Source organism: Hesperophylax consimilis, chromosome 3, assembly GCF_061612785.1.
Source record: "Hesperophylax consimilis isolate HC1 chromosome 3, BYU_Hcon_1.0, whole genome shotgun sequence".
NCBI lineage: Eukaryota > Metazoa > Arthropoda > Insecta > Trichoptera > Limnephilidae > Hesperophylax > Hesperophylax consimilis.
In genome coordinates this window covers 25,543,722-25,556,423 of record NC_142838.1, presented here as the reverse complement: position 1 = coordinate 25,556,423, position 12,702 = coordinate 25,543,722, and the positions used below count along the sequence as shown (strand labels likewise).

General features: G+C 32.5%; 1 protein-coding gene across 3 annotated transcripts in view; it reads left to right on the top strand.

Annotated features, from left to right (window-relative positions):
- The window catches only part of LOC149425165 (uncharacterized), a 753,180-nt gene that overhangs the window by 505,951 nt on the left and 234,527 nt on the right, over positions 1-12,702 (top strand). For all 3 annotated transcript variants that reach the window (XM_089649680.1, XM_089649672.1, XM_089649663.1), the window contains exon 4: positions 2,263-2,384. In XM_089649680.1, coding sequence (XP_089505806.1) covers positions 2,263-2,384 — 122 coding nt within the window. The remainder of the gene's footprint in view (positions 1-2,262; positions 2,385-12,702) is intronic.

The window sequence follows — 12,702 nt, the reverse complement described above, 5'->3', positions numbered from 1 at the left end:
GGATTTATGGGTGGTAATTAATAAATGTAATTGACCTGACACAGCCTCAACCCCAATGCGCAGAGGACCAAAGATCCAGAAAACATATAGATATCGAAGAGAAGAGATTAATAAATGATACAATATAACTGTTCGTCAAATAAACTATAAAATATTCTTTTGTTTTTAATGAGTTTTTATTATTCACAATGTACATTTGTTACGTATAAATTTTTTTATAAAATTAGCGACCGGTTTCGACACGTCCGTGTCATTAACTAGCTATTTTAAAAACTAAATTTTTAAGTGCAGAAATATGGGGTTTTATTTAGTTTGGTTCTTTGATGGGAGGGATTTGAGGGAGGGGGAGGGGGTTGAGAAGGAAACGGAGGGAGGAGTCAACATAACGGGGAACATTGTCAATAGAGGTGATTTGCAAGGTGCTATTATTTTATTTACTATATTAATGTTTAAATTAATTTTTTTGTTGATTTCTAATGTTTCTAATGCGCACAAATTAAAATATTTATTAATGTTGGAATGTTTAAACTTAGTTTTATCCCGGTTGAAGCTATGGCCTGTCTCTATCAAATGATTAGCAAACTCGGAGAAATTATTATTTTTTAAACATAGTTCGTGTTCCCTAATTCTGGTTTTGAAATTTCTTGTAGTCATACCTACATACTGCGAGTTACAATCATTACACTCTAAAGTGTATATCCCATTTTTATCTAATTTATTTGAAACATCCTTGTTATTAATTAAGTTTTTTTATTTTAGAATTAGTGTAAAAAGCTGTCGAAATATTAACTGGTAACATGCGAGATATTTTTAAGGATAAGTCGCCTGTATAAAGAAGTTTTTTATATATTAGATTTTTACTAGATTGAGTGTTATTATCTCCACTATAAATGTACTTTTTAGAAAATATTTTGGTTTGTTTCTTATTAACTAAACGATTAATTATGTCAGGTTTATATCCGTTGTTTAGAGCTATTTGTTTTATAATGTTAATTTCATTATTGAAATTCTCCTGGAGAAAAATCACCTCTATTGACAATGTTCCCCGTTATGTTGACTCCTCCCTCCGTTTCCTTCTCAACCCCCTCCCCCTCCCTCAAATCCCTCCCATCAAAGAACCAAACTAAATAAAACCCCATATTTCTGCACTTAAAAATTTAGTTTTTAAAATAGCTAGTTAATGACACGGACGTGTCGAAACCGGTCGCTAATTTTATAAAAAAATTTATACGTAACAAATGTACATTGTGAATAATAAAAACTCATTAAAAACAAAAAATGTCTAGAAATTGTTACATAGTGAATGCCAAAGAAATACAAAAAATTATAAAATATTCTTTCAGAAAACTTTACAAAATCCATGATCCAGTCATTAAGAAAATGGAAAAGGCGAGTGAATTCAAAGTTAAACATAAAAGCCTGGCTTGAAGAACTTTTAGAAGATAGTATTTACTATTAACATTGAAATAAAACACGACTTCTGGCTAACAGACAATTGTCGACTCGTAACAGTATCTACATATTTGACCAATGCAAATGTAAGCCATATATATTCAAATGTTGGTGAATATCGTTATTTGTTTTTTTGCACAGTTACACGGAGAAAAATGAGTAATGATGATTTATTGAAAATCTCTTCAACTTATTAGTCACCTCTTAAAAACGGGACTCTAAGCCGCTTCCTCATAAAATGTTGGTAAATTCGTAATAATATCGGAACACGTGTTCACCACCTACATTGGTCCTAATATTATATCAGGACAAAATGCAAAAACGTCAGGATTAGTAAGAACACCTGTTCGAACATCATGACAAAACATTGTTATCTTATTTGAAGTTTTTTAGGATACCTATCAATTCACGGCCTACAGTACCGTTTTTAACAACAATACGACCAAATTCAAGAGATTTTTATTTAATTAACAATATTTTTAATCACGTGTGTACATCATACATGCATTTGGGCGATATTGATCATTAGTATTCACTGTCAGCATACGTTACTACCTGAGTTGTAAAATCCTTTTTCGAAAACCATATTTTTTTATAGAGTCAAAAACTTCCGAACAAATAAAATGGTGGCGTTTTGTCTTTTTTCGAAAGTAAAATAGATATTTAGAAATCTTAAAGTTCCCAGCTCTTCTAAGTCTGCGAATGGATGTGTTCACATAGAAAAAACTCTGCGAACGCGATCTGGCTTCTTAAATTATTTTCAGTTTATTTTAGAACAAGTTTTTAAAACTGTGTTTGTTTTATTTGCAGAGATGGTTAGAACCTCGTCGCAGATTGTCTCGGCAACTCCGTGGCAATGGTCCTCACACCCTTTACTTGGCCGTCAAGTTCTATGCAGCTGATCCTTGCAGACTACTCGAGGAGATCACCAGGTAGGACTACACTCAACTCTGCTTATTAATCTAAAGGCGATAGGTATTCTTGTTATATTTATGTTTAAAAAACATGGTTAATAAACACACGGCAATCTATGCAGCAAACCCTGGAAGGTTACTTGAATAGGTCAAGGACTACAACACTAAACTCTACTATTGAACTTATTAAAAACAAATGCGCGTAGATACCCTTGTCTCCTGATTTGAAAAACTTTTCTTAATAAGTCAGGTAGTGTGACCTCTAACCTTGGTGTAGAAAAGATGAAGGTTGTTCGTAGGGTCACTAAGGTCATGAACATCTTACCAATTTGAACTCTCACCTATTATGACCATAATGTTAAATATGATATTCGTATTTTCAAGATCAATGGCTTACTGCCAAACCGGGATACCGGGTTATAATAAATTCATTGCCGTTTTGGCAAATCACCATTAAGGGCGTTTTTCAATCAATCACTTACCTCCATCGATATGCTTACCTCACATTAAAGAATTTAAATGATTACATTAAAATGTACAGTTTTTTTAATACTACCTACCTAAATGTATTTTAATGACGACTGGTTTCAGAGGAACCATTATTTCGTAAATAGGAGCAAATGTAAAAGGAATATCCTTAATTATTTTGTTCCTGTATTAACATCCCTAGTATAATTCTTTCTAGCAAAAGACGCTGTTAATTTGGCGTTGCGGCATAACTTTAGCATGACAGAATCAACCTTTTTGAAACATTTGCACTATGCGATAATTAACGTAAATTTGACAGGTAATTTTCGATGAGACGGAATGTGAATAGTGTTTATGTTCTTGATTTCAACTCAAAGGAGTTATGTGTCTCGTCAAATCAAATTAACAAGGCGGATCAAGTTCAAAATCAACAGCGCATTGATATTGTCATAAACGATAGTAAGTAGGTACTTAACCCCTAGGTACAGATTCCTACTACTATAGTGACTGTATATTTACATTGGGACTGTTATTAATAAAATTTGTAAATGATTTCTTCGTGGAGTTTACAACAACTTACAATTTAGATTTATTGTAACTAGCGCGAACCCGTGATCTTCCACTGGAATAAATTAAAAATATAAATTTAAACAAAATGTTACAATTCTTTGAATGTAACCGTGCTGACCATTACACCACCGTCTAATATAAGAAAGGCGGCATTAATTCATTATATTTTGTACGAAAACATAAAAATAATGTGTTATTGAATTTTAAATACGATGTTGTTACATCACATCCAAATTAATAATTTTGTGTTTAACTCTTAACACTCCATCTATTTTTTTTAACTTTAAAGTAAGTCAAATTTAATAATATTTTTTTATCAAGTTCTGCATTTCTGTATTTTAGTTTTGTTGTCGTGACAGATATTTCGGCATTCAAGATCATTATCAAACTGTGTATGCCACATTGAGATGACTTATTTATATGATTTTATTTACCTCTCCCATATTTTATTTTATGGCGTACAAAATGATTCATTAATATTTTCGTTAAAAATCGATTTACTTTAAAAATCAATTGTATGAGGCACGTTGACCCTTTAATGGTGGCAAGTTTGTCTTGTTTTGTTATTTTATAAATCATTTAATATATAATTATTAAAATACCCACGCACACGCTTTGCCTTTGTTGTTTTTTTTTTTTGCTATACAGTGTGTTAAGGGACGCACTTGACTTATTTTAACCAGTAATTGGAGTAAAAAATGTAAATGAAAATTTAGATATCCGGTGACTTTTTCAATTTGAAAAAAAAAAATGTCAAAATCAACAATTAAAATTCCATCCGTCGTCACTGGCCGCTCAGCCTAGTAACTGACCAATCTCTCACCCCGATCCTAACTGTCCAAAACCTACTGATTCTTAATTTTAGTTGAAAAAAAATGTCACCGGATTCCAAAAGTTCATTTAACTTTTTAACTCCAATTAATATCAAAAACTTTCAATAAAAAGAACTATAAGTTAATAGCCATTCGTTATTAATATTAGTTAGTTATTGCCCACGAAGATTACTTTAAAAGGAATGATATGGTTTCGGTTTCTTGATAATTTTAATAAGTGGAGAATACATACTTTCTTTTATTACTTATTTGGATAATTTGTTCCTATGTTTATCATTAATTTAATAAATTACATCTGTAACCCCTTCTTTCTAAAATGTATAAAGGTTTAGGCTCGTTGTTGTCCAATTTACAATAGTACTCTTGCTGGCGTGTAAGGGGTCATTTTCAGTAAGCTTTACGCACTTCTTGATGACCCTCATAATATCATTTCGTACCTTAGTATAATAAAATCACACCTACTACAACACGAAACATAACTCGTTACACCTATCTCATCTTCAATAGGATACATTTTCTTAAGCTCGTGTCCTTTAATCAAGACACCAGCATCCTCCCAATGACTTTCTCGGGCCGTAAACGTACTACCATCTCCATGGGTGTTTCTCATTACGGGTAGAGTAATAATGTCTCTCCTTTGCGTCTGCTTCTCGTAAAGGCGTAAACCACGCACTTAACTTCAGTCGGACATGCAACAATATTACATTTAGCCACATAATGTATTGTTTCGCCTCGTCCCAACTACAGACCGTCATGAAAGTGTAGACGCTGATATAGGGCTTTAAATAATCTAGATGACTCAGAAAAAAAAGTAACTTTTAAGAAACACCATGGTTCAAGTTGATTCTATTCACATAATTTTGATTACTAAGACTTGATTGGCTTGACTCACAATAGTTGCAAAACTCGTGCTGCGGTCTGGTGGAATAAAAAGGTATCTACTGTCAAACACGGCTACCATCTTAACATGATTGACCAAACACAGAACACACAAACAAATGTACAGTCAAACGAAATAAATGCAAAGTGGTCTATTCAAAACAGGACTTCGCTAAGCTAGGTTAACTATGTATAATTCATGTTTATTATTGGTTATAAATACTGTAAATGTTGGTATATTAAAGAAAAACGTGAAATTTTTCTCTTTAACGCCCTTGTGGTGACTCTTCCCAAAAAGGCTACTAAGTAAACTATCCAATTATTATTCTCTAGTATTATCAAAACTAAAATGTATTCAGAAATTAGTGCTACTTTCCGAAAGATCATTTTGCGTCATATTCTAAGAAAAATTTATATTTAATGTTTTTTAGCAAGATAATTCCACCGAGAAGCTTTTTGGTATCTTTGAATTGTGTATATAAAAGATGCCATTTATATAATGTGGAAGAAGCGCGCACTTTTTACAAATCATAAAATAATAAAAACGTTAAGAAAATATGAGTAATACAATTTTCATTTTCAATAGTCAATCATAACCTCGCATTTGAATATTCTTTACTTATTTATTCTAAATTCTCTGTAGTCATGGTGATGAAAAAAAATTGTAATTTTATTTAATATCTACACTTTCTTAACTGACTGTGCGTATTCTTGGGGGCGGCTACTTCTCACTCTCTATTCTTATCTCTGTTCTCTTCCTCTGTAATATAATATTATATCCTCTCCGTACCTCTATTACTTATATTATATCTCTCATTTTACCACCTCAACGTAAGTATGTTTTTTTCCGTGTGGTGCTAAAGTGTACATTTTAAATTAGTTGGTTTCGTGCGGATTTTAGAACTCAAATGTATGCTTTACATAATTTTTATATGTGATGACCACACATTTCCAACTGACAATAGGATATATGATCATAAGAAAAATAAATAATTCGTGAGATAAGATTGAGAAAAGAATGGAGCAAGGTTAATAGCCAAATCAGATCTCATCTATTTTGTGGAATATCTGTGTTCGTTATAACGACATTTCAACGTCTGGTGCTCTGAAATAGAAACATTATTTCCCTTAATCTCTTTAGAAACGGTACATAGTCGTACGGCTGATATTTACCGATTGATATTAGCTTGGTGAACGACTATAACTGCTTGGCTGTAGAATTATATTTCGGTTTTTGTACGTCCTACAACATTTCGCCCCCATGTAACACTCTCTTAACAATCTTCCCCCGATATGATTCTAATTTATTTAATATGATATGAAAATACTGTCGTACTATATCTAACTCGTTACCAACATCGTTTTTTCATACTGCACCAGAAACCTAATTGCTCCCAGTTATTTAGAGCCAGTGAGAATATGACATCCTTAATTGGGATATGGATATTGTGAGGCTGAAGTTAGTGGGAAGACGAAAAAGATGGAGAAGAGAAAGTTGGGGAAATATCTGACTGTACAGATCTGGTCACCATACACAGCTACAGCATTTCAAGCAACGTTTTAATTCTGAATGGTGGTCCTAAACCAGGGCGATACTGAGAGTATCTTCCACCTCATCAACGTTTTCTATCCTTTTGGCCAAGTTCAGGAAAGAACGGATAGATACCAATCTGGACTTTTAGCTTTTAATGAAATAAAGCCCACAAAAATTGGACTCTCAGATAATACTCAGATTTTTTTCCCTGTGTTACATAACACCCTCATAATTGTATTATAACACCAACGTATTTCAAAACAATTCCTAATCCACGCGACCATTATGATTCAGCACTGGAAACGTAAGATGAATACACAATATCATTGTGCAGTGCCCTTCGGCCATTGTTCCCTGTTCACTTTCTCTCCTCGTTCGCAGAGTCAAACCACTTGCTGTTGGCCAAATTTATGCTGAGATAATGAAGAATTTACATACTGCCATCTAGCTGCTGTTTTTGGCTCCCCAAAGCAGACAGTATTTGAAAATGAAGCCGAGGTTTTCTCATTCTCATATTGTTTCGTTTAAAAATTAAAGATTTTTGTGGTATTGTTAATTGGTACAGGTAAATCATTTTATAGAGACCCTTGCTTAAATAGTGGTGTATGGATAAAAAAATTAGTAAATAAAATAATTAATAATTTTAAATCCTTATCGTGCAAATAAAAGTATATACTTTTAGTTACATCTTATTTCTTAATATCAATGTGGGTATTGTAAGCGTAAATATACCCATATCACGAGTCTAAATTTAATTTAACAGGTTCGCTGCCACTTGAAAAAGTTATGATCAACTGGGAGGCCAAGTATATTTATAAAATTTAAAATTTCAACCGCCGTGCCGGTCCGAACACAACGTACTTGGCCCGATGCCGGGCCGGCGCCAAACTGAGCCTATGAATCTACTAAGACGTAAGACCGCACCGGTGCGTGGTCAACCCCGCGTATGTACTCCTCACACCGCACCGGTGCGGGGTGGCAGCGAACCTGTTAAACGGTTTTCTTCTAAAAGTACTTGAATAGCACATGATGCGAGTTGAAAATATATATTTTTTAATTATGTATTTTAATATAATAATTGTGTAATAATTGATACGTCGCTAAGAATCCAGCATCTTAGGTTATTTGTGGGATTAGAAGGAACTGCGGGAGTGTGTTCAAAACTATTGGAAAACTTTTAGATATTATCGGTATGCACAAATACATTCGAAGTATCCTCTTTAAAACTATTTGCCTACGCGGATTTGTAATTTATTACATAATAATTAAATAATTGGTACTTGCTTAAATTATTCACTATTAGTTTTGTGAGTAATAAAAAATGATTGGGGGATCTGTTTTATTCAAGGGGTATTCATTGTTGCTTTCTTTTAATTCATAAGCTTCACTTTCGGCATCACCCGGACTTTTAAACCATGCTTTTTTCCAAAAGCTTTAATTCTTCTGGAAAAATTCTTCAATTTGTCTTATTTTTGGCCAGTAAAATTTATATTTTAAAGCAACGCAGCTCATGATGGAAACGACTTTGCCAGCTGAAAATATTTGAATTGATCCAGATATGTATGCCGATGGAGGTGGAGAGATAGATTCACACGTCCGTCACTCCGGACACATTGATCCATTGATTCATACCCACCCCTCATATTCATACCCACTTTTTTCTTACCAGAACTTCCTCTCCCTAAAAAGACCCTCCACACAGCATCCCCAGATATTACGTAGGCCCTGAGAGTAATTATTTTTCTCAGGGCCGACTGTGTGGAGGTTAATATAAAACAAATTGTTAGTCCAGCGTGTACAAATTGAAAGATTAAAAAAAATGATTAGTTATTTTAAAATAAATAACCTTATATACACCACTATTTAATCAAAAAGGATGGACATATATGTTCCAAATTAAATGGTGTCTTCGCTAGAATAAACTCGTGATAATTAAATAAATTATACGTTTATCTCTATATCTAATTATTTTATTATGTCGATCATTTTTGATTAAATATTGGTGTATACAAAGTTGTTAATATTTTTTAAATTAAAATAACTCATCAAACTGAATTCGCAATTAATCAATTCTCAGTATAAAAGAGTATAAAAATATTACCATTTGTTATGTCGGCTACTGGCATTATACCTAGCTCTCTCATTCAAAATTTAGGCGTATTAAATCTGTCAAAGAATTTATACATAACAATGCAAAAATCAGTCATTTTAAATACATGTAGGATTACGAAAGATTTTTTTAAATATTTAAATTGATGGATCAGTAGGATTTATAGGTCCCCAATTAGAAGTTCTACCGTGCCGAACCCTCTGATATGAAAATATCTGGAGTCGGTGAATTATTTTCCAATTTCATCTCTGGTGATTTGACGTGTTGTTCTTGTATTATTTTGTATTTATTATGCTTATATAATGCACTTGCATAATGTGGATTGACTAGATGATAATCTGTGGAAAAGTGTGTGGAAGGGCTTAGTTTTTTCCTGTGGGGAAGATTTAACCCGGACATAGGGTAGGAAAATTTAAAAAGAAGAAGAATTAATTAATTACCTATCAATAATAAATTTTTGTACGGCTTTGGTGAAATTTATTATTTTTACTAATTTACTATAACTTATCATGTAAAAAATATCTCAGTTAATGGGGTGGAACAAAGTAAAAAACATATAAAACCATGCCATATAACTAATACATATGTAGTAAAGTTGTATTTCACGGAGCTCGAATTAGGATAGGTATGGATTGTGGTTTTCTGGGCTAACATCTCACACAAAGTTCTGTGAGCTCACAACCGGGGTAGGTACTTACTACAAACTACAACACGATAAAGTTTTAATTATCAATCATCAGTGCTAATGTTACGTCTCGTTGTTGGAGACGTAACTTATTCCATAAATTATACAATGAAGAGCTTACAATTACACAATTATGCAACAAATATGTTGGTACTATTTGTTAAATAACAATTTCAAACCAAAGAGGAATACTTGAATATTATAAGTTGTTCCATTTTTTATACATGAATACCTTCCGCACGAAATTCCCACCTGTTCCCAATCTTTTGGAGCCAGTAGGACTACTGCATCCCCAATTGGGGTATGTTGAGAGACAGAAGGGAGCGGAAAGAAACGAGGCAGAGAAAGTTTCAGAAAAAGTTAAAAATATTTCAAGCAACGTTGCCATTCTTCATTCTTTCAACGTGGCGATTGTGAAAGTATCTACAACTAATATCTATAGTAATTATTTGAAATTTATCTACGCACGTTGGGATTCAAACTCGTGACTTCTGCATTCGTTGTCTACGATATTAACCGCTTGACTACGGAGATATTCAAAGTGATTATTCGTAAAGCTGAAATGTTTACATTCGCAGGCAATTATTAAAATCGGGACAAACTTTTTGTATTTTGTTCCGATAAAGGAAATAATTTACTTCACGATAACATTTCCTCTTTAAAACGCCGCTTCTCTTATTCGTATACGTATATTATTTGCTAATGACATAATCCATGACACACCAATATTATTATATCTAAAACAAATCTGAACTCCAAACAAAAACCAGTAGCGGTACTTTATTCAATGTTCAAAAAAATCCAACTAAGAACGGCTATGAATTTAAATATTTGTCGAGTTGCCGTTTTTATTGCGGAACAATGATTGTTTTCGTTAGCTCTTCGGGATGAATAAAGAAATCCACGGCTACAACTGGGAGACTGGAACCATTAAGACTAAGGAATTTCCTTGCAAAGCCGTAGTTTATCATATTCCAGAAGGGGTTTTCCTAACGGGAGGATTGGGACGGGAGATTTTATTTGCTTCTGTTTGCCCATTAGAAGAGCAATTCGAATGAATTATTTTTATTCGAAAAGTGAGCTATATTTTTACACCATAAGCAGCAGTCTTTGTTCGGTTTATTTTGGGTTTATTAAATACTTAAGGCGTCTGCCTTTATTTGGAGGCATCCAAATAAAGGTGGATACCCTTAAATACATTTTAAGAACATGGCTCGAATGGCTTAGCAGTTCGAGCAGTTCCTCGGACAGCTGACGATTCTGGTTTTCAGATTCTAGTCACAAAACAATAAAAATTTTAGCGAGTTATTTTCTAATGCCTTACAAATCAATGATTATACATTAAAAATATTCGATAAAAGTTTTCTGGTTTTTTTGGTGTAATTCCATTACAATGATTTATTAAAACATTTTTTTTTACTGTTACCGATTTCAGTTTATTACAACCAAAGATGGTTCATTGACTAGTACTGGATTGTCAAAGATTGACTGGTACCATGTTTCGTTAAACTATGGTATACCCCTCTCCCCAAATATATTTATAGCGTAGTTCCAGGAAAAATTGTGATTTTTTTCATATAGATACGAACTATGTAGGTTCTAATATCAATTAAATCCTTTATTTTTGTCATCATGAAACCGCATAAATAATAGTCCTGTACTTCTGTTTTTCCTCTTTTTATACTAATAATTATTATTATTACCACTGTACACTATATTTTCATTTATAAATTATGCATGTATTACAAAATCTTGACGCGAAAATATATTAACTTATTTTCCTTCAACGGAAAACATCGTAAACTCTTTTCAATGTGTTGATGATTACTTAATAAATTGGTTGAAACGTGCCAGTAGAAAATAAGTACCAAATTATATTGAACTATTCCTACAACCATTATACTTACCTTAGAGTTCATATTTTTAATTTTTATAAAATCAGGTAATTTTAAAGTGAATCAGGCATACAGAGCCCGTTTACAAGATTTATGGAACGATGCTGATTTTTTCTCGTTGGCTAAGTATTACCCGTTCACCTGCGGTAAACAATTTGAAGATTGCTTTAATGGTCCAACCATGCGAGAATTGTTCGTCCTAATCGTTCACTGGGCAGTAATTCAATTTTGGACTTAAACAATTAATATTCCCCGAAAGAAGCTTATGCGTTACCCGAAACATGAGCTTCAGCGGTGGTGAATTTTCTTTGAAGATGCACTCTGTTAATTATTTAGCTAAAACTTGCATGCCACCAACTAGTGGGAAACTTAGCCAACTCTGAAATATTCACATTGTGTTGAATAATTGTCTGCTTTCCTGATCTGCATAATTTGAGTTGTTCGCATCCTGGCTGCATGTTGGTTTACTCTGCTGAAAGGTGCATGCGGGATTGTTTCGTATTTCGCTTTATTGCTTTAATGAACCGAAGGTCCGCGAGTGAAACAACGGTTAAATTTAATTTTAGCTTTGCATACAGTAAAGTTTGCATGAGAAATTATTTATTGTAATAGCTGAAAGCATGACAAAATTGTTCTGATTCACTTTGTAAAAGCTGTGAAAAAATTTCTTCAATTTATAATTTCGAAATTCGTGGAGTTTTTCCTTTTCATCTAATTCCGATTTAAATTTCGTGTTGAATTTAACAATTTTAACAAACTGAACTTCATTTGTTGTAGGTACTTTTCAATTGAAATACGTGGTCTTACAAATCAAAAATTAAATGAGTGAAATTAGATTTATTAATTAAGCCAATCTTTGATTAGTTGAACAATTGTTGATTAATAACATTATTTTATAAAAGCAACTTTATTCAATTAAATTTAACTAAGTATTTAACTACTTTTGAACACAGTTAAAATTAATTATCGCTTTTCAAACACGTTATTTAATATATTTAAATATTACCTTCTTAAGGCCCCTTAGTAAACCTTCAAATATTTTTTGAAAGGGGGATATGTAAATGTAGAATGTTAGAGGGAGCGCGCTTATATTAAAAAAAAACGATAATTATTATGTGAAAATATTTAATAAAACACGACTCGTTTGAAATAGAGCAAAAATCTCTCGACAAATGCTTTAGTTGCATTTAAAGATACACTGTGAATTTTTTCTTACCTATAACATATTAAATGACAGAACAAAACGTGTTTTAAATAATTTTCGGAGCTTCAACGTTTCGGCACATCAAATGTATAGTATCTTAAAAAATAACATATATTTTCTTTGGAAATTAAAAAACTTAAAGCATTAACCAGAAACTT